Source organism: Nannospalax galili, unplaced genomic scaffold (assembly GCF_000622305.1).
Source record: "Nannospalax galili isolate Female #2095 unplaced genomic scaffold, S.galili_v1.0 scaffold500, whole genome shotgun sequence".
Taxonomy (NCBI): domain Eukaryota; kingdom Metazoa; phylum Chordata; class Mammalia; order Rodentia; family Spalacidae; genus Nannospalax; species Nannospalax galili.
The window spans coordinates 1,943,270-1,966,568 of NW_008347292.1; the positions used below are offsets into that span (position 1 = coordinate 1,943,270).

The 23,299-nt window shown below is 41.1% G+C and overlaps 1 protein-coding gene across 3 annotated transcripts in view; it reads left to right on the top strand.

Annotated features, from left to right (window-relative positions):
* Tdp1 (tyrosyl-DNA phosphodiesterase 1) overlaps positions 1–23,299 on the top strand; it is a 107,240-nt gene that overhangs the window by 40,146 nt on the left and 43,795 nt on the right. For all 3 annotated transcript variants that reach the window (XM_017800806.2, XM_008843804.3, XM_017800807.2), the window contains exons 10-13: positions 3,452–3,631; positions 4,215–4,263; positions 6,138–6,204; positions 7,828–7,935. In XM_017800806.2, coding sequence (XP_017656295.1) covers positions 3,452–3,631; positions 4,215–4,263; positions 6,138–6,204; positions 7,828–7,935 — 404 coding nt within the window. The remainder of the gene's footprint in view (positions 1–3,451; positions 3,632–4,214; positions 4,264–6,137; positions 6,205–7,827; positions 7,936–23,299) is intronic.

Here is a 23,299-nt window from a genome sequence, read left to right on the forward strand (position 1 = left end):
ACCTGGCTTTGGTATTAGAGTGATGCTGGCTTCATAGAAGGAATTTGGAAGTTCTCCCTCCATTTCTATCTTTTTGAATAAGTTAAGTAGTATTGGATGTAGATCTTCTTTACAGGTCTGATAGAATTCTGCTGTAAATCCATCTGGTCCTGGTTTTTTTAGTAGGGAGGTTTTGTATTACTGTTTCAATTTCTTTTTTTGTTATGGGTCTGTTTAAATTGTTGATATCTTCCTGGTTTGTTTAAACTGTTGATATCTTCTTGGTTTAACTTTGGTGGTTCCCATGATTTTAGATATCCATCCATTGCTTTTAGATTTTTCAAATTTAGTAGAGCATAGGTTTTTAGAATAGTCCTTTATAATGCCGGGCGTGGTGGCGCACGCCTTTAATCCCAGCACTGGGGAGGCAAAGGCAGGCAGATCTTTGTAAGTTGGAGGCCAGCCTGGTCTACATAGGCTTGAGTTGCAACATTAAACGTCATTTATTGTGTTCTTTCTGATTTTTTTTATGTAGGCACTTAAAGCTATAAGCTTCCCTCTAAGGACCATTTTCAGCGTGTCCCAGGGATTTTTGTTGTTTTGTATTGTCCTTTTCATTTAGTTCCAGGAATACTTTTATTTCTTTCTTAATTTCTCTTTTGACCCATTCATCATTCAGGAGTGTGTTGTTTAATCTCCATGTGTTGTGGTGATTAGGTCTTCTTCCGGTGTTGATTGTAAGCTTTATTGCATTGTGGTCTGATAGAATGCGTGGAATTATTTCAATCTTTTTGTATTTGTTGAGGTTTGTTTTGTGTCCCAGTATATGGCCGATATTGGAGAAGGTTACATAGGGTGCTGAGGAGAATGTATGTCCTTTGGTGCTTGGGTGGAATACTCGGTAGATGTCTATTAAGTCCATTTGATATATAGTATTGTTTAATTCAGATGTCTCTCTGTTAACTCTCTGCCCTATTGTCCTATCTAATGGAGACAGTGGGATATTGAATTCCCCTACTATTAATGAGCTGGAATTAATCTGGGTCTTAAAGTCCTTTAGCAGATCTCTGTGAGTTCAAGGCCAGCCTGGTCTATGTACTGAGTTCCAGCACAGCTGGAGCTACAGGGAGACCCTGTCTCAAAAAGACCAAATAAAAAAAAAAAAAAGTCCTATCATATTGTTTTTATAAAGTTGGATGCACCAGAGTTTGGTGAATATATGTTCATGATTGTAATATCTTCTTGATTTATTGCTCCTTTGATCAAAATGAAGTGGCCTTCTTTATCTCTTCTGATTAGTTTTGGTTTAAAGTCTATTTTGTTAGATATCAGAATTGCTACTCCTGCTCTTTTCTTAGTGTCATTTGCTTGGTATATTTTTTTCCATCCTTTCAGTTTAAGATAGTGTCTATCCTTGAAAGTGAGATGAGTTTCTTGCAGACAACAAAAAGATGTTTTTTTTCTTAATCCATTCACCTAGTCTGTGTTTTTTGACTGGGGATTTCAGTCCGTTAATATTTGAAGTTATTAATAAAAGATGAGTATTGAATCCTGTCATTTTTATTTCTGTTTACATCCTTGGTATAGCTATACTTGTCCACAGTTATACCTTCATTGGAGTTCTTTCTGCAATCCCTTGGGTATCGTCCTTCCTTTCTTCAGCTCTTTGTATTGCTTCCAGAACTCTCTGAAGGGCTGGTTTTGTGGACATGAATTCCTTCAGCCTATTTATGTCATGGAAAATTTTTCTTTCCCCTTCAACTATAATAGACATTTTGGCTAGGTATAGTAATCTGGGTTGGCATCTGTGGTTATTTAAAACTGGGAATACTTTGGTCCAGGCTCTTCTGGCTTTCATAGTTTGCACTGAAAGTCAGCTGTAATCCTAATGGGTTTTCCTTTATATGTGACTTGTTGTTTCTCTTTTGAAGCTTTCGGAATTGTCGCTTTGTTCTGTACATTTAGTGCTTTTACTATGATGTGCCGTGGAGTTTCTTTTCTGGTCCTGTCTGTTTGGTGTTCTATATGCTTTTTTATTTGTATGGGCCTGTCTTTAATTTTGGGAAATTTTCTTTCACGATTCTGTTGAAGATCTGGTCCATGCCATTATCTTGGGATTCTTCTCCTTCCTGTATGCCTATGATTCGTAAGTTTGGTCTTTTTATGGTGTCACCCAATTCCTGCATATTCCATTTTTTTGATTTCTTAAATTTTTCATAATCTTTGCTTGAGTGGTCTAGTTCGTCCACTTTATCTTCCAGTTTTGATACTCTGTTTTCCATTTCATTCATCCTGTTCATGAGGGTTTCTCCTCTCATTTCTAATTGGCTTACTGAGTGTTTTACTTCCTTCTTCATTTCAGCCTGAGTATTCTTCAATATTTCTAACTCTTTTCTGAATTCATTCAGAAGTTTATCCCTATCTTCCTTCAGTTCTTTGATTTCTTTGTTTGTGTGTTCTTTAAATTCACTGAATTCTTTTATCATGTTTATAATTGTTCTTTTGAGTTCCATGTCCTGCATTATCTCTAAGGCATAATCATTGTACTCCTCTAGCGAGCTATAGGTATTTGGTGGGGATATGTTATTTTGGTTTTTCATGTTATTATTGTTTCTCTGTGATTTTGACATGTGAATTTCTTTTGTAGTTTCTGATTCTTGTGTGAGACTCGAGCCTTCAAGTTTAGGTCTGCTTCTTTTTGTGAACTTTATGTGTCGTTGTGGTTTAGTTTTGGGGCATGAATGGCTAGTTCCTCTAAGCTTCCAGTTCTCTCCTTTTTTTTTATATTGGAGTGGCCAGATTGCTTTTTTCTTCAGGAGTTCTCGCAGAGGCCCAAGTCAGATGAGGATCAGATGCTCTCAGGCTTTCTCCTAAGGTCTGGATCCCTCCCGGAAAGATTTTGGCCCCATGAATTTGGAGGTTGGACTGGCCTGGGAGCTTGGCCCAGGAAAGATGCTGGTCTAGGGCAGCTGGTGGCCATGGCACCCAGAGATGCAAAGGAAGATGGGGGTTGGAATCAGCCCCAAGGGCTCCTGGGGAATGCACTGAGGAGCTGGGTTGGTCTGGATGCAAAGGATCAGGAAGAGGAAAGGTCAGCCCTAGAATCCAGGAAAGAGGCCTGTCGGTCTTGCAGGCCCAGGGAAGCAGAGGGAAGTGAGGGCGGGACCAGGGCCAGAGTTAAGGACCGTTCGTAGCTGCCATGTGGGTGTTTCAAATTGAACCTGGGTCCTCTGCAAGAACAGTCATTGCTCTTAACCACTGAGCCATCTCTCCAGCCCCAATAAATAACTTTTTAAAAGAAAAGAATGTTTCTGTGGGCATGACATTGATTGCTAATATATTTGGCATTTCCTTGTAAATTAAGTATTCCAAGGGCAGCAGCCTGTGTTTTGGGGTATTTTGGCATTTCAGTTATTATTCTTATTGTTACTAACTTTTATCATGTGTGCTACTGTTGCACTTTTTTTGGCAGCTTTTGAAGGAGCAGGCTTCATCTGTGCCTAAAGCCGAGTGCTGGCCTGTAGTGGGTCAGTTTTCAAGCATTGGCTCCCTGGGGCCCGATGATTCTAAGTGGTTGTGCACTGAGTTCAAAGAAAGCTTGCTGGGGGAGGATGGCAGGACTCCAGGAAAGAGCGCTGCCCCCCTTCATCTGGTGAGTTCTGCTCCTTAGGTATTGTTGGTCCTAGTCCAGAAGAATTGAGGCACCAACTTTGTTACTATAGTTGCTTTATTCTGTGGTTCTGAGGTGTGGAGTTAACATGTCATTTGTGCCTGTCACCAGCCAGGGCTGAGGGCTTGCTGGTGTGTTCAGGAGCCTCGGCTCAGCCACACAGCGTGCTGTGCCTTTTCCGTTCTTTCTTTTAGGCAGTCAAGCCAAGAAAAGAAATACCTGGTAGAAAATTGTAGCAGCGTTATAAGCTCTACTAATTATGTAAAGACCTGTGAATTAATTATTAATTTCATTCAATTCAATATTAATTTTGGCATTTCATAGGAAAAATATTTAAATCAAAGTGTTATTTCTCATCAAGTATACACATGCTTCCTGTAGCTTAATTACTAGATTTTTTTTCAGTAAGATGGGAATTTTCTTTTAATTTAAAATACATTTTCTAAGTTTTCAAACTCAACAATTTTCAGTTAGGATTTCCATTTTCTTAAAAACTAGTCAACATAACCTTTCTCTCAATGTGATTTATGCTGTTTTATTGTTTCTCTTTTCTTGCTTTTTTTAGATCTATCCTTCTGTGGAAAATGTGCGCACCAGCTTAGAAGGATATCCTGGTACTTGTTGGAGAAACAGTCTCAGTTGTGGTTTCTGTTCATACTCCATAAATATCCTGGGAGACTTTTTGCCAGAATTCGTTAGAAATGTAGCAATGGTTTTCTCATACCCACATAAAGTTCATGAAACAGGTGTTGAGCTCTGCACTGCTCCAGAGACAGGCGCTTGAGCATGCTGCTTCATCCTCATCCTAACTCTGTGCACAGTTGTGCTTGTCCTCAGTGTTTCCAATAACACACGGTTGTTAAGACAAGATGTCCAAGTACAGTCACCTCCTCCTAGCACTGACTGCCTCGCCAGATCATTCCTAATATTCTTCTCCTCTGTCTGAGGTACTATGTGGTTCTTCCAAATATGGATTTCTGATACAGGTCCGTTTAAGGTCTACAATTATTATTAGTACTACCTTTTGTGTAGTTGAGTTGGTATGTCATTTTTCAGGGGCATCATCTGCAAATGCCTAGTATTGTTTTCTAAACATCTTAGCAACTTTATTCTCCAGCTCCCTTTTCCTACTACTGAGTGCTGAACTTTAAGTGGAATCACCCTGGATGGGCAATCAGGTTATTAACAAAAACCCAGTGTGCCTCTGGAAAAGCCAAGTTTGATTGGCATTCGCTGATGGCTCATAGCAGAACACACTAAATTAAGACCAATTTAGCCCATTTATTGCTTATGAAATTAGATGTCACTTTGCCAAAAGAGTCTCAATAAAGTTCAGAGTCTATTTACCATTTTTTGCTTTTTAACAGCAAAACTAAAATTACTTCACTTTGACTCTGGGACATGGTGGTAGTTTTTCTTTCTATACTTATAATGGGCTAGATCTATTCAAAGTGCACTTTTAATGGGGAAGAACATGATGTTTTCAGTAAAGCTTTTTTATAACTGGTTCTAAAATGGAGTATGTTTTTAGTTATTTGTGTAGGAAACAGGACATGCCTTGTTAGATGTTGGAGTCATTTAAAGTCCTCTCTGGATATAGATTAATGTGGAAAAGTTCCAACATATGTTTGCAAAGTCAGTGATGAATCTACAGTGGAGTTTTCTTCTTTCAGAAATGAACAAAAATTGATTTCTAATTGTATTTCCATTTGGAAATATTTCTTATTCTCTTTGCAATAATAGTGCTTATAGAATTCCTTAAAAAAAGAACTGTTTGCTGAACATTTTATTTTCAAATCTTCTATAAGAATCTATTCAGCTGACCTGTTTGGAAAAAGCAGAATGTAAAGGCAAAATAGGCAGGACTGAGCTTTCGTCATGTACTATCTTCCCCAGATGTCCTGTCTGGGCAAAAACCAGCTGATGTCCTATCTGCATACAGGCTGTAAAACAGGCCAGGGTTCCATTGATCTAACACTCAAATCTGTATAGATATTTTCACTACTGAATGGTGAAATAATACCTTTTCTTTTCTGCATTTACTGTTCAGATGTTTCTTTCCCCTAAGAAAGGAAGCCTATGAAGAGAGTGTACTTACTTTGAGCCAGGTGCTTCAGACCTATAATCCCAGCTACGCTTTAGGCTGAGGCCTGCAGATCACAAATTCAAGGCCAGCCTAGGCAACTTAGACTAAATAAAAAGTAAAGTGAGGAGATAGAGTACAGAGGTAGAGCACTAGCCTAGCATGTATGAGTATCTGGGTTTAATCCCCAGTACAGAGACAGACAGGCAGGAAAAGCAAGGGTAAGCATACCTGATACAAGCAAATATAGATATTTTCCTTCGGTGAATTATTACTTAAGACGAAAAGGGGAAGTAGTTGTTTTCCGTTTACCTTCTTACTGTTTATTAAGAAATTTTCTTAGTGAAGAAGCCTCAAATTTTATTTTATTTTTATTTATTTGTTTTCTTTTCCTTCTTTTAAAAGCCGGGGGCTCTCTTCCCTATGGCATCCAGACAGCTGAAAAGCAGAACTGGCTCCATTCCTACTTTCAGTAAGTAATTGGTTCAGAATGCTGCTCTTACTTCGTTAGGAATAAGAATGTTATGTCAGTCTGTTCTTTTAAAAAGAGCCTTATATAATATAGCTATATTCTTTCATCTACATATGTTAGTGATAGAAATAATTTAAAACAACATTTTGAAAAAATTTTGGAATAGGTTTTTAATACCAAGAGTAAAATTTATCTTTGTGAGGTTTCTATTTAAATATTGGCAGGCAAAGAGAAAGATGAATAGAAGATCGTGTTGGGTAGTTTATAATTTCCTTAAGCAGCATTTTAGTTCACTTTGCTGAAGTATGAAGTCTAACCATTCCAACAGCAGGCTGGGGTGCGTGGCCCGCACTTGCTGAGGGCAGAGCCCATGCCACTCTTTTCGGGATAGAAAACAGTGTTTGGCCTGTCATTGAGCTCAGTAAATAGCTGATGAATGGGACGGGAACGAAAGGGCTGTCCTCCTCTTCCACCTTCAGCATTTGTTCCTCCTGCGTGTTCTGGACCACTCCCAGTTCCTCACACACTTCAACAGGTGGTCTTTGAGCTGGGCAGCCAGAAATGAAGGCAGGATTCTACTTTAGAAGCTTTCTGCTGAAGTTCAGTGTTGGTCTGTAGCAGTTCTATCGTATTCTCTCAAGATGGAGAGTCGTTCCATGCAGAAGACATTCCTTATGCTGAGCTCCTTTCAGAATCATCTTCCTAAATTCACTTGAATGAAGAAAATGGTGGCCCTGCTTAATCCAGATTCTGTGCTTGCACACTGCCTGTTACCTTGAGGGATTGTCCTCCTAAAATCAAAATCACTGCTTCATCAGAGAGTCCATTAGTCTATGGAACCTACAGCCTACAATGTTAGAAACGAGAAACAAAACTCAAAGCTAAAGCTAAAGCATTTCTGAATTATCCTCTGCTTTTTTTAACACTCACCTCTGATAGACCGTATTTCACTCACCTTGTTTCATTCAGGAAGATTTTTATGGAGCCTCTACTCAGTAGTGTGTATGGTAAAGACACCTCAGGCTTCCTGCTTCTTCTAGAAGCTCATAGTCAAGCCAGGAGACTCTGGGTACAATTGTGCATAAAAGCACAAAAAAGCAATGTAGTGGCTGGAGAGGTGGCTCAGCGGTTAAGACCACTGGCTGCTCTTGCAGAGGACCCGGGTTTGATTCCCAGCACCCACATGGAGTCTACAAACTGTCCTTAACTTCAGTTCCAGGGGAATCCGAAGCCCTTTTCTGACCTCCGCGGCATTGTGTGGCATGGGTGCACTCACATGCATGCAGGCAATACATTCATACACATAAAATAATAAAAATAATAAAATATTTTTTAAAAAAGCAATGTAGTGCATGTGTGCGTGTAAGTTTGTGAAAAGACAAAAGGCTTTATGTCCACAGGGTTTGGTGCTTTTTGTGGGTAGTTTTAAGTCTTTTTTTTACATCCCAAAGTGATTCTGCATTACTCTGTTGTCTAAACAGACTTTAATCAGCCCCCACAGGTCACAGAACCGTGCTCCTTCTTTCATTTCAGGTGGGATTCTGCTCTTCATGCAGTTTCTTAGTATGATTATGTCCATCTTAAATTATTTTCTAATTGGTTATTTATGTCTCTTGTCACTAGCAAGTGGTCAGCAGAGACATCTGGCCGCAGCAACGCCATGCCACATATTAAGACGTACATGAGGCCCTCGCCAGACTTCAGTAAACTTGCTTGGTTCCTTGTCACAAGGTAAATGGGCTTTATTTGCCTCATGGGAGGGCTCCTGCTCTGAATGAACTGCTAAAAAGTATTCTATGAATTGTCATTAGTTTTCAGCCTATTTGTCACTGAACTTTAAAAGAGGCCTGTGATTGACTTCCAGAAGGCATGAGCATTACTTGATTTTTCTTGTTCATCTAGATTTATAAGATTTGCATAAACTTTGCATTTGCTTCTTTTTTATACTGTAATAGTGATTAAGCAAATTGACATTTAGGGTAAATACAGAAGAAACATCAAATGTTAAAACTGACATTTTTTTCTTTTATTAGTTTCTCTTTAGGCAATTAAAACTTAAGCAATCAAATCTCTGATGTGCCCTTCTAAAAACATCTTTATTATGATACAATTCACATACCATAAAATTTGTGCATTTAAAGCCTACAATTTAGCAGTTTAATATGTTCGCAGAATTGTGCAACCGTCATCATAATCTAATTTTAGAACATTTTAATCACCCCTAAAAGGAACTCCATACCCACTGACATTTTTGTTTCTATTTTTTTGGAATAATAAATTGCTTTGCCCTTTGAAGAACAGAGCTGTAACTAGAACATTAGTACCTAATTCCTAGTCAGAATTCAACACTGGGCATCTCTTCTTGATTCAGTAACCTAATTGGTGTCAATTTCACAGAGTGAAATTATTTCTTTAGAAAGAAATGGTGGGGCTGAGAGATGGCTCAGCAGTTAAGAGCACTGGCTATTCTTGCAGAGGACCTGGGTTCAATTCCCAACACCCATATGATGACTAACAACCATATTTAACTCCAGTTCCAGGAGACTCTGATGCCCTCTTCTGACCTCCACAGGCATCGCACAAGACAGGTACACTTCCATACATGCAGGCTATACACTTACACATAAAATAAAAATAATAAATAAATTTTTAAAAACTGAAAGAAATGGCACTCATGAACACATTTTTAAACAGAAGACTCATAACACTTTCCTAGTTGATATACGGTGGTGGCTAACCTTTGTACAGGGGTTAAATGGGGAACAGTGACTCAAAGAGAGTGGTTGATACACATCAGGTGACCAGAGGAGCCTTCCCAGAGGCTTTTGCAGCCTCAGGGCATAATGGAAAAACATACATTCAATTTCTAAAATTAAGCATTCAGGATGCTATTCCATTAGCTGCTATATAAACTTGGGGAATTTATTTCTTGACAGTCTGTTTCCTAGTCTATAAAAAGGTAGAGGTAATGGCTGCCTTTGGAATTACTGTGAGAGTCAAATTAAATGACTGAACTGGGTACCTGGAGTGGAACAGGCCCTAGGCACTGGTGGCTATGGTCGTATGTGTTCACATATCACATTGTGCGACTGACTGTGAAGATGGTCAGGAGAATGAGTGCTTTTTTCTTTGTTGTGCATTTTTTAGAGAAAGGTTTTTTTGTTTTTTTCTGGAGAAGTAGGTTTCCTGGATGTGAAGGCCTGTTCCATGGGTTCTCTGGGTAGGGAAGCCATTGTCTGATCAAATACAAAGTGCCGGGAAGAACAAGGTACAGGATGCCTTCCACTCCTGTTTAGACAAAACATTCCACAGTAGTTCTGTTGGCATGTTGTGAAGCTGTTGAGATTCCCTCCTCCAGTCTTACTTTGTTTGAACAAGCTTGAGAGTCTGGAGAGATGGCTCAGCAGTTTCCCCACAGACTGCTCTTGCAGAGGACCTGGGTTCGATACCTAGTACCCACATGGTAGCTAACAGCTATCTGTAACTCCAGTTCCAGGGGATCCAGTGCCTTCTTCTGACTTCCATGGGCATTGCACAACATGGGTGCACTTACATACATACAGGCAGTACACTTATACACATAAAATTAAAAAGCTTGACGCTAACATATTTGAAATATTCTTAAAGTGACAAGAAATTATGTCTTAATGTCATCCAGCCTTCTACAAAGTTAACTGACAAGACTATGAAGGACCTAATACTCAGAGACCACATTTCAATGTCAGTTCACCTATTTGTTCAATAGTTATTTTCTAAACCAAGTTACTAAGTTGCAGGTTAAAAAATCTGGCTTTTGATACTGGTTCTACACTAGTCTGTGTGTGGTATTCTAATGATAAATACATAGGACTAGATGGAATTTACTCATAAGTTTTCATAGCAGCTCCATAAGGGCTTGGAGACATAGGGTAATTAAGTATGATGTATACTGTCACACAGATTGATGTATTAGAGCCCAGAGGTGACTGAGAAGCTGGGTCCCAACTGACTCTCCTAACCCACCTGGCCTATGGACTCTTTACAAAAATAGGCAAAATACTACTCTACCTTAACTAAGACCTGTTAAGTCAAAAGAAACTGTTTCACATTTCACTTTGTTGTATAATAGAGGAGAAAAGTCCATAGAGCATTTCAGAATTATTAAGGGATTCCTAAGAGATGGAAATAACAACCTAGAAGACCCTCAGAGTTCACTCTTGTTCAGTCTTGTTGGCTCTAACAAGGAAAGTAGATCCCACTCATAAAAGACATCATCCAGAAAGTAAATACCTTGACTTTTTTTTTTTTTTTTTTTTTTTTTTGTGGTCACTGTATCTCAAAGTCTGAACATTCCTAGTCTGAGTCAAAAGTCATTTTGTATGGAAGGAGATTTTGTTCCTAGGATCCATCTTTGCCCTTGAGGTGATCATGTCTACTGTTGAACAATGCTTTGCCGGAAACTTGTTTGCTGAGGATCCTCTGGCCCTTCATCTGCACAACTGTGGAAGTGTGAGGTGCCACTCAGAGTGATCTGACCCATAGGCTAATAGACTTCTGTACAAGTGTGAGTTCAGGTGGTAAATTTCACGGGTATAGTGAAGAACTGGAAGTGGAAAAATCACAGCTCAACATGAGTCCAGGGCTCCTAGTGAGACTACTCCAGACACCTCTTCTAGCCATGGTTCTCTGCAGGCAAGGCTGACTTGACATGGTTTGAATGTGTCCCCCAAGGCTCGTTTATTGGAAACTTAACCCAGTGCAACCATGTTGAGAGGTGGGCCTCGCAAATGGAGTAATGTTGTTTGTTACTGTAGTAGGTTAGTTGTCACAGAACTGAGATCCTGATAAAATCCTGAGTTCACACTCCTCTCTCTACCCCACCCTCAGGTATTCTCTTGTAGCAGACACAGTGGACAGAGATGTGGCCCTGCGCCCTGCATCATGCATACTCTTCTGCAGTGTCTGTGCTTACAATGATCATCTGCCCAGCATGCCTCCCCTCCTCTCCCATGAGTCCTAATTGTGTTTCCTCAGAGGCCTTGTTGAAAATATGCATCATTAAGGAACGTCTGGTCACCCTCCTAATAAGGGGCCATCATTAAGCAGCTTTCTGCTTTTATAAGCTTACCTCCACTTTCACTAACCAATTATGTAAGCTTGTGCAGAGGAGAGCCATGCCATCCTCTTTAACACTTCACAGTTTTCAATGTGTATTTCTCTTCTTATTTAGTTATTTCTTGAAACAGAATTTCACAATGTAGCCCAAGATAGCCTTGAACTCATGGTAACCTTTCTGTCTCAGCCTCCCCAGTGCTGCAGTTACAGGCTTAAGCCACCACACCTGGTTCAACGTGTATCTCTTGAATACTGACAGAATATTAGACACAGCCTCCATCATTTTTCATTTGTAAGTCTCATGAGCCCTACATTCAAGACCTGTGTGAGTTTCTATGATTAAACTTAAATGGGAGATGGTCCCTGTTGTACACAGAGGCATTAAGTAATGCCCTGTAACACTCAAGACATTTATATTTTCACTGCCTACTTATTGAGAGGGTGAATGAAGTGACCATCAAGACTCCATAGCTGTCAGATACTGAATTACTTTCTCTGTTTCACGGTCTGTATTTCATGGGGAGCAAGAGACAAAGGACCTACTCTAGTGTGAGTTTTCGTTTAAGGTATAATAGCATAGAAGAAGCAGACAGTATGTAAGTAAATATAAAGTATTAGATCAGACCTGTACCCAATGGGGAGAAGTGTTGGAGCATATCTGGATGCATCAGAGAAGCAGCCTTGGGAGGAAATGTTAGGCTGAGGCTGATTGACAGGAATGTACCAGTCCAACAAAGGAAGAGCAAGCTTGGCAGAGGAAACAACTCAAAAATGACCTTAGTTGGACAAAGTGTGGGACGTTGAGGTGCCTCTGTGCTGGTAGCAGAGGCTGGGCCAGATAACAGGGCCCTGAAATGTAGTGACATCATCTGATAAGTGTCTTGAACACTAGGTTTGGCCAAAGAATGGAGAGTGGGTCATTAGAAGACAGTGGATAGGGATAACTGAGTTAGGCAGCCTTTAGAGAGCATGTCGTTTATAGGGAAGAGGTGATAGAAACAAAGCATCTTGGGCATAAGGGAGACTGTCTGTGTAGAACACACTCCAAAGTCTCCCTCAAGGAAACACAGTTGAAATGGTGGGAAGCACATAGGTTCAGAGCAAGGCAGAACCAAGTCCAGACTCCAGATCCACTTCTTCATGTGCCACAGCCCCATCAAACCTGTTTGCTGAAACAAAGGCAAGGTGCAAAAGTACACTGGTAGTTTGGTGGAGGAACTTGATATCATTTAGACAAGCACTTGCCACCAGGTGCTCAACAAATGGCACTTCCTTAAGGAAGCTTGAGTCTGAATAGCAGCTGTAACTGTAAGAATACTTATAATAAATATTTCATTGCAAGCACATGAAACAGCAGCAGCTGTTGAGACCAAGATAATAACCTTCACAGTAGTCCCTCAGTCTGCAATTTTACAGGGATGACAAGAGCTATAGTAACCTAAGAACCGGTCATCAGGTCCTTGGTCCAGTCCCCTGGTTCTCCAGCCCTTCCGTCACCTGGGCAGTTACTATAAAAATGTCAGGTCCTTGCCAGCACATAGGAACAATTGTTGTTTCTGCTCTGGAAGTATGGAAAATAGTGTAGGAGAGAGAATTGGCCCTTCTTAAGTGACCTCATCTGTCTGTCTCTTTAGGTCAGCTCGGAGTCTTGCAAGATGGCACAGTCCTCTCCTTAGATGAGAAATATAGCTACAGAGTTGAGGCAGCTCTTGCTACTTAGCAGATATGCATTGCCCGCGTGGTGCTGCAGGAATGGAGGAAGCCAAGTTGAGCTCCCCACACCTGTTTGCAGTTGAATGAGACACTGACAAAGCAGGTCATACAACTCACATTATTTGATTATGTGGTACTTTTCGGACTGTCCTGCATAGGTAGAATCTTCTCCCCTCACAGAGCCTGAACTTGCAGGCTCCCACCTTAAACATGGGTTCTTGGCTTCCAGGAAGGCTTTCCTGGCTTCTTCAGCTGGTCAGTTTCTGCAGTGTCCTGGACTTCCTACATCATCGTGCCTTCCCCTTCCTTGTACTCGCTTGTGTTGTTACCCAGCTTCCCCTTTGAGCTCTGAGGCCAAGCCCATGTCTGTGCTGTTGAGCGTAGCCTAGCACCTGACAGGGAGTCTGGCATGCAGGGGATGCTCAATACAGATTTGTTAATAAGGTTAATGAAGATCAAGCTAAGGCACAAATGGTGAGAGCTGCTTAGATCTGATGTGTAATGGAGTGAGGCTTCAGAGATGATTCCTGAGCTGGGAATGTGGCCGATAGGTAGATGAGGTTGATGGTTGTCAGGGCTGACATGACTATAGAAGGGAGGAGACAGTTATATGAGGGTGGCAAATTTGGTTCCATGGCTAAGGGGATAGCTCAGTGGTAGAGCACTTGTATAGCATGTGTGAAGCCCTGGGTTCCATCCCAAGCACAACACACAGACACACACAAAATCTGATTGTATACTTGTTATCCTAGTGGGACCTTCAAGTGGGATTGCTTGTTGTCCACAGAATATTTTTTGGAATTCTCCCTCTTTGGTACCATAAGCCTTTGTGACTTTTCTTGGAGAGAGTAAAGCAGGTTTTAATGCCTTGTACTGAGGAAGATCCAAGAGATGGATTTGGGGGAGGGGGAGGCTTATCATAGCAGGGCATGGTAATACACACTTTTAATCCCAGTCCTCTGGGCCTGAAGCAGGAGGATCACCATAAGGTCAAGGCCAACCTAGGCTATACAAGACCTTATCACAAAAACACCAAAAGGTGTGGGGCTTTTCATGTGCTCCAAGTGTTCCATTGCTAACCATCTGTCCTGGTTGAAGAGCTACTGGTCGCATGAAATAATCTTCCTTCTACATAAAAAAATTAGTTATACATTCTATTCTGGACATTGAACTTCCCTAGTGGTGTCTGGACCGGTATCCATCCCATGATAAACATTTTGGAAGTGCTAACTTTTGCTACTCAGCAAGTGAAAAATTAAGTTTTGCTGCCAGATTAAATGAGTTGAGATGAAACTTTCCTTGCAAGTTGGTTTAAGTTGCTTGTTAAATTTTCTGAGCTTGTGGGGCTAGAGAGATGGCTCAGCGGTTAAGAGCACTGACTGCTCTTGCAGAGGACCCAGGTTCAATTCCCAGCACACACATGGAGGCTACAAACTGTCCTTAACTCCAGTTCCAGGGGAATTCAGAGCCCTGTTCTGACCTCCGCGGCATTGCATGACATTGTACATTCACTTACATGCAGGCAATACACTCATATACATAAAGTAAAAATAATAAATTATTTAAAAAAAAATTTTCCGAATTTGCATGTATTCCTTGCAGTCAGAGGGCAAGGTACACAGAAGGCCAGGAAGTGGGGCTCCAGCACCCACGTTCTCCATTGTTGTGCATAGGATGGTATGGATCCAGGTAGGTGAGGGTCAGGGAAGGGCTTGTTGGTGTGGTGACCTTTACGCAAAAGACTGAAAGAAGTAAGGTAGGTCCCATATGCTTAGATAGCTGACCGTGAGAAGGGCAGGGGTGAGCACGGAAACAGACTTGTGTTTGAGAGGCAGCAGTGAGTGCCACTGAGTGAGTCAGAGAGAGGAGAGAGGTCAGAGCAATAGCTGGTGGGTGGCCAGCCTTTTTCCACTTAAAGGACAGAATTGCTAGTTGAAATCTCTGGGGTTCCTGAGGCTTTATTAGTCATGCACCTATGGGAGAGAGTTATATATCAATGAATTTATAATTTGAATTGGCTAGAATCATTGTGTGCTTTTTTTAAAAAAGAAGCTTTTCTCACAGGACTTTTTAGAATAAGACAGGATTTTAAAATAGTCAACTTGGGCTTATATTCAAATAGTGTGTTTCTCAACAGACCATTGTTGGTGTTTACTCAGAGTAATAAGACCTGGCACATCAAACACTCTGTCAGCAATGTGGTATGCAGACTAGGTCTTAAGAATTGGGTATTCCTGACTGGAGGGATGGCTCAGAAATTACAAGCACTGTTACAAGCACCTCTTGCAGAGGACCCAGGGTCAATTCCCAGCACACCCACATGGCGGCTAGCAACCATCCTGTAACTCCAGTTCCAGGGGATCTGACTCCCTTTTCTGACCCCCATGGGCATTGCACAACATGGGAGCACTTACATGCAGGCAATTCACTCATACACACACAAAAATAAATTTAAAATTTTAATTTATTAAATTAAATAAATGTGGGACTGGAGAGATGGCTCAGGGGTTAAGAGCACTGACTGCTTTTGCAGAGGACCCATATGGCGGCTATGAACTGTCCTTAACTCCAGTTCCAGGGGAATCTGACAGTCTCTTCTGACCTCTGCGGCATTGCATGACACGGGTGCACTCATATACATGCAGGCAATGCACTCATACACATAAAATAAAAATAATAAAATAAAAACAAATAAATAAAAAAGTGAGTTTTAGCCAAAAAAGAATACATTGAAAGCTACTAAGTTTTATAAAATGTTTCTACTTTGATTCATTATTGTTAATCCACACTCATATTTGAAATAAATGATTCCTTTTTTGATATAAGTGCAGCAAAATTAAACTTCCTGGAAAATTATAAGAATAAAATAAATGATAAGAAATAGGAATTTTGACTTTTAACATGATAGTAAAGAGAGTTTTCTTTAATAATCCAAAAACATGTTGGCTTGAAATATGCTCACTTTTGGAAACTAGGTACTTTAGCAAAAGATACTGCCATTGCTCAAATCCTTGTTCCACTCTGGAATTTCCTTCAAAGCAAGTTTATATGATGCATTAACAAGTATCACTTAGTAGATACTCTTTGATTTGAACCTTGTATAAGCTTTCCATTGCAGAGCTTCATTGTCGCATGATTTCTATGGGTCAGGAGTCTGCTCCCAGGTGAGCCAGGTCCCCTGTTTGTTATCTCACCAGGCTAAAGTCAGGGTGTCCACCCACGTATGAGATCATCTGAAGCTCGGGCCTTTATACAAGCTGGCTTGTGGTGGCTTGTCACTCTAGGACTGAAATTCTTATTCTTGGTGACTGTCAGCAGGGCTGACCCAGCTCTGGGGTGCTGCCCACAGAGCTTTGCACATTGCTGTTCACATTTGAATCTAGCAGACGAATCGCTCAGGAAGGGTGCTGACCTACCCAGGATTGTTTTCCCTTGAATAACTTAAGGCTCCCTGATAATGAATCCAGCCATGAGCATGAAACTGTCATGTTCATGATTCTTGCTGTTACTAAAGGACCTGTGCCTCCTTGGGAGGGGAACTAGAAGCTGCCTTCCAGTTCCCCCTCCATAGATTTCATTTGGTGTTTAGTACTCAGTTTGGCTCATCATCTTATTCTCCAACTTCTGTTTGAAATAATTTCCTACTGTTTTCCAAACTGAAATTTGTTTTCCATAGTTAAGCAAAGCTGCCCTTCAGTAGACTGGCCCTCACACTCTAAAAGCAGATTGCAGAGTGCAGTTCTGGACAAAGCCTGGGCCAGAGGAGTAAGAGAGTGACCCTGTAGAGAGGCTACTCCAAAGACCATGTCTATTTGCTACATAGAGTTGTTAAAAATAGTAGTCTTACAAAAGATAAACAGGATCCCATCTTGAAAAATCCATCATCTTAGATGTGTAATTTGCACATTTCCCATGGTATGCACATCTTATGACGTGTTATCTCTCAGCCCATCATAAGTAAGGACATTGGCTTCCTGACCATGAGGATCTGTTTTGTCCAACTGACAATGCACCTGTGCAAAAAGCCTGACTAATGAAAGGTCATGGGTTAGAACTGTATAAAAAATGATAGTTGCCGCGATTTCCCTCTTCTGTCTTACTCTTTGAAAGACACGTGAATACTCACTTTTATTGCTTCTCTTTCATTTTGTGTTTTGATTGAGGTTCTGTCTGTAAATACTTTTCAGAGAGCCTGGCTCATGTTTTAGTATATAGTTGCTATAGTTACCACATCCCTGAGAATCATAAAATCTTCACTAAAACCAGTTTTAATAAAGTTTCTATTTTGTTTGACTACTTGCATTAAGAATTTTTATTCTGCTCTACGAGAAAATGAGCTCATAATTAGTATAGTTCATTTCCTACCAAAATATCCTAAATTTGGTACTTAGTTACTTGGTGTCTGTGTTTTTTGCTACACTGACAGAGTGCTTGGTACAGTGCCTGGTCTGTAGAGACCTGAGAAATTTAAAGGAATGAGTAGTGGCCCCCTCAACTTTCAGGCTGTTTCTCAGGTTTTGTTTTTCTTTCTGTACTGTCTAGAATAATTGCACTTCTCCTTCAGGTTCTAGTAAATGCTCCTCTTTGAATCTTCTAGCTCAGTAGACATGATTCAGTACTTTTCCTTCGCATGTTCATAGCACTCTGGCTTGATTCCTTTTACATCTTTTTTTGTAGGTTGAGTCCTTTTGTGTCTGTATTTAGTGGGTTACTTAAGAACGGTCACCTAGTCATTTTCTACTTTAGGTCCTCCGTGTCTACCAATGTCGATGGCTAATTTTGTCATAAAAGAACCTCTAGAAAGCACACAAGCTTCTGTGATATACTTCTGGCTCAGTACTCTATGTGCCACATGGCTTTTTAGGGGTACAGGGATTATGCTGATAGGACCCAGAGCCTTGCACATTCTAAGCAAGTGTTTTAGAACTGAGCTACACTCCCATCCCCATCTTTAAAAATTTATTTTTGTTTGAGATAGCATGTCACTAAGTTGTCCAGGCTGGCCTTAAATTTGCAGTCCTCCTCCCTCAGCCTCCTGAGTAGCTCTGATTATAGGCATGCACCACCATGCCCGGCTTGAATGTGGCCTCTTGATGCAATCATACAGTAGACAGAGATTTGTGAGGCTATTGCAACTGAATATAGTGTGCTCCTTTTTTTTTTTTTTAATATACTCTAAGGGTAATAGGCATAGTACAGTAAACACATATACCAGTAGCATACATTGTCAACTGTTGTGTTTTATAAATTATTGGATGTGCTAGAAGCTTTTATATGACTGACAATGTGGTAAGTTTACTTACACCACTATCACCACAAAATTTATAGCTATGATGTCACTAGACAATGGGGATTTTTAGACTCCAATATAATGTTATGAATCACTATCATACATGCAGTCTATGTCAACTAAAATGTCATTGTGTATCACTTGATTTGCATCAGAGCCCTTTAAAAAACACACACATAACTCTTTTTCAAGTAGGTAATGCAGATATTCACAGTATTAAAGGGATAAACAAATACCCCTACCCCATTCCTGTGCCCTAGCCACCATACTCTTCCATTTGGAACCACTACTGCTAGTTTCCTGGGTTTAATAGTTTTAACCTCATCAGCCTGTTTGAACCTAGTGCCTTCATAAGATGATGTTATCTGACCAGCCAGTGTATTATTGAGGAAGTAATCTGAGACAGGATCCAAAGATCCCAGTCCCAATTTCGATTGCTGTTTACTAGTCCTGACATTTAAATTTTGGGGGAAAAAATAATCCATTTATAAGATGGGCTTTTATATGGTTTATCGGGATGCTCTGAGGATGATAAGGAAATATATGGCAATGTTCCCCATTATGCAGTATGATATATTTAATGTTGGTTTGGTTTGATTTTTAGTGGCTCAAGTTCTTCAGGCTTCTTTTGATTTATGAAATCAATGTCCAAAACCTTTATGTGGTTTACATATATAACATACTGACTTACAATGTATGACTTAAAAACTTGTCTAATAGGACCTAGAGAGACGGACAGCTCAGGAGTTTAAGAGCACTTCCTGTTCTTCCAGAGGACTGGTATTAGTAGGTTCCCAACACCCACATCTGGTGGCTCAAAACTGTAACTCCAGCTCCTGGCAATCCAGAGCCTGTCTGACCTCTGTGAGCACCTACACACAGGTCTCTCTCTCTCTCTCTCTCTCTCTCTCTCTCTCTCTCTCTCTCTCTCTCTCTCACACACACACACACACACACACACACACACAGAAGCCATTTTTTTAAAAAGACGTCTTAAAAAAAGTCTTGTCTGCAGATACAGCTCTTTTTAAACTCAATCTGAGATTAAGTGATCAGAATTATCCTCCTTCAAGACAAGTACTTTCAAACAGATATCTGTCCAAAGAAACAAAATCAGCAGTTTAGCTTGAATGTGACCATCTCGTCCAGTACGTTGGCTGGCGAGCTTGCTCAGTGGCAAGTTGTTTGTGGTTTTAATAAGATTTTCTTTCCATCTGTTTTGAGCCTACCATGAAATCATTCCTTGTTTGATGAGCAGCCTGTTGTTAACGGAATTACTGGGACATGACGACAAATACAGTCTTCAGATTTTTACTACAACATCAAGTAAGCCAGAAGCCAAGATTTAGGAAGACCCCTGGGCTAAGCAGATAGGGCCTAGGTGTAATTGGCAGACCCAATGAGAACAGTTATGAAAGCTACGCATTGTGGGAGGCAAGAAACAAGGTGGTTACTAACACTTCCTGGAGCACTGTTATGGTTGCCTAGCAACTGACAGGCACTGTTCAACAGAGATGAGCAGAAATGTTGGTGCTGCCACTCAGAAAATGGGACAAGCACTTGACTGTAAAATCACTGTGGCCTTTTGAAGAAACATAAAAGCCATTCTCCCCTCTGCTTTCCAGTTTTGCTCTGTAATTCTCCTTATCCAGTGTCTGCTCCTTCGAGTTCCAAGTCATGTTTTTTTGGTTTTGGGTTTTGGGCTTTGTTTTTTTACTCTTCCTTTGTCTGAGCTTTTTGGTGGAAATCAAATTGGATCATACAACAGAATATTTGTAGATGTTATTGAGTAGAGCTGGTTGCCTGGCACGGTGTCCCAAGATAACTGGGATTCTTTGGTTTGCCTTACGTATTTTGTTACAAATATTATCAGTCTTACAGTCTGCAAAAGATCTCCTTTGTACATTAGAGGTGATTCAAGGCCAGTGACCACCTTCACTTTCTTGCATTCTGGTACAATCAGAGCAAAGACAGCATGCCTTTGTCCATGCCCGTGTGAGATGGTCTCCAGAAACATCATCCCTGAGGGGAACATGTTTCAGACTCCCTCCTCCCCAAGGCCTGGAGGCACTTTGTGTGCTGGCATTGCTAATCATGAAGTAAACCTGTGGCTTGAGATGAAATGCTACATGGAAGTCCCCCACCAGGGACTGGCATCCAGAGGAAACCCATAGCTATTAGCAATGCTTTGCATAGTGTTTAACATATGCTGCCTAAGTCCTTTTATACTAAGTCTAATTCTCCCAATTAGGAACTAGGTACTAGTATTATTCCCATTTTTGGACTGCAAAAAGGAAAGCATAGAGAACTTAAATACTGTCTGCCAAATGACCTAGTGGGTAAGTGCGGAGAGCTGAGATTCAAGCCCAGATAGTCTAAGTGTTGTGTGCCTAAACTTTGGTTATGTATGATGAACAATCCCTGCACCAGGAACCTGGATTCTAGGTGATGTCAGCCTGTAGACCCTCTGCTTTGAGATTGGCAGTGCTGACTGAAGCCCTGGGCAGAGCAGTTTCCTTTAGCCCTTGCTTCTGAAAGCATCCGATTGATAGGCACTGTTCAACAGAGATGAGCAGAAGTAGCCCAGTTTCCCTCCCTACTAATGCCTCCTGCTGCTATTGGTCCTGGGTGGTTCTCTCCAGCTCCTACCAAAGTGCCCCGGCTTCCTGCCCTAGCCTGACTTTAGTTTCTGGCTGGCCAGACACAGGCTTGTAATCCCAGCTACTGGAGAGACTGAAGCAGGAAGATCACAGGTTCATGGCCAATCTGGGCAATTTGGTGAAACCCTGTCTCAAAATAAAGAGCAAATGGAAGGCTGGGGGCATAGCTCAGTAATAGAGTGCTTGCCTTACATATGTGAGACCCCAGGTTCAATCCCCAGTACCACCCCCAAAAAAATCCATTTCTGCCATTACTGTCATTTGTGGCCTTTGCAGTCTTTGGACCTGCAGTGAAGTGGCATTTCAGGACAGGCAGTACTTGGAAGACTGAAATCACTTATTTCATATCTGGGGAGCAGAGGGGGAGGAGAAAAGACTAGAGCCCCAGACTCTCCTTCAAGGGCCTGTACCTGATGGATGTAAAGATGTCCTTCAAGGCCCCATCTCCTAAGCCTTTAACACATGAACCTCTGGGGCACACTTACTCAGTTATACAACTTATCAAAATACCTGTTCTGTCAAGACACAAAAAATACTACTTCCTGAAACATCATATAGTTATTCTCTGTGGGAGTGATCCCTCTCCTCTGACTTTCCTCTTCACTGCTATGGATGCCTTTAACTGCCATAGCATAAATTCTATTGAACTCATGCCCTGAAACCTCTATACAGCCTGATCAAGCTGCCAGTAGTCAGCAGATCTAGCTATCAATATCCCAAAGCCCACATGCTTAGCATGATAATCCTGAGTAGGTATGGAATGTGTTTGCTAATGACAAAACAGATGAGTAAAAGACTGAATGATAGGAGACCTAAAAAGCAATGTGGGACATTAGAAACAGCAAAGTAACTCAGGCTGTAGTGGCATTTGCTGTTCTCTGATGTGGCTGAGGTCAGTTTGTATGAAGAAACTGGATGGGTAGAAGTCAGGGAAGTTAAATACGCAAGAAATGTTTGTCAGCTGCCTGGATGTAACTAGTGATTGTGCTTTGGGTGAGTGTGGTGAAGTCTTTTAAGAGACAGCCTGAAGCTCTTAGGTACCCCAACAAAGGCTGGCACAGAACAGATACCCAGTAGACAACTTGGTGAATGAATGAACAGAGGCAGGACATGAAAAGCTGAGGAGCAGCAGGTGAGTCAGACCTCCAAAACTGGAAGCCAAAATAGACCTCTTCTCTTTGTAAGTTAATCATCTCTGTTCTTTTGTTACCGTGATGAATGCTGGCTAGCAATAGGCTTCACTGAATGCTCTGGGAAGAAGAAATATGAACTTGAAGGTCCTGAGTCATAGGGGAGAAGGCACCACAGGGCAGGCATGGAACAGTATGTAGGGAGGGGTAGGGGAAGAAAAAGCTAGAAAGTTATGGGACCATTTTGGTGGCAGGCAAGACATTTCAGACTTTTCAATTAAGGATCATTGAAATTTTCAAGCAAGAAAGTCAGGTAATCAACAGTCCTGTCAGCATTACAGATCATGTCTATTGCTCAGATTTATTGTAATCTTTATACCATTCATAACAACACTATCCTCTTTCTGAGATCGAAATGGCCTGGGTGTTATTATTACATCTATCTACAAATGTAGAAACAGGCACAGAGTTTAGGCTGCTCACCTTGTAGGTGGTTGAACTGGATTTGGATCTGCCTTTTGTTTCCTCCAAGTCATACTCTTTTTCTGGAATCTGTTGATAGACTAAGGAGAATAGAACGCAGAGGCAGGAAGTCTCACTGAGGCAGTGATGCTTTCTTCTAAGCATGGGACCATAGGTGGCAGTGGAGGGGAAGGGAGGACATCATTCACACAGACATTAGAGCAGGAAGGAAAGAGGCAGGTTGCTGTGAGGTGAGCACAGCCCTGTGGCCGTTGCAGGTGTTGTGAGGCTTTGTGAGCTATTTACAAGCTCCAAAGAGGGGAGCTGTAACCAGCACTTCAAGCTGTCTTTCAATGAGTGTTGGAGGAAACCTTGTATTGTCTCTAGAGCAATAATAATACCTAGTGCTATTTACTATAAGGCTCCAAAGATATAAGAAAGGGTCCTGGCAGGCTGTGCCACTCTAGGACCTGGGAAAACCAAACCAAGGCACCAGGGTTATGAAAGGGTTTCAAGTCCCTAAGGTAAATTCACCCAGTGCTAGCCAGAGTTTGGCCCTGTCGGTCTAACCTCACTGTATAAGCAGCCTACCATCAGCAGCCCAGAGATAATTCCTATTGTTTTCTCTACATGTTCCCCTCTCTATAGCCAACGGTTGGATAAAAGCCAAACTCTTCACACTGTGGTCTTGGAGCCCTGTAAGTTCTAGGAACTCCTTTCCAAGGCCACAATAGTGGAAAAAGGGA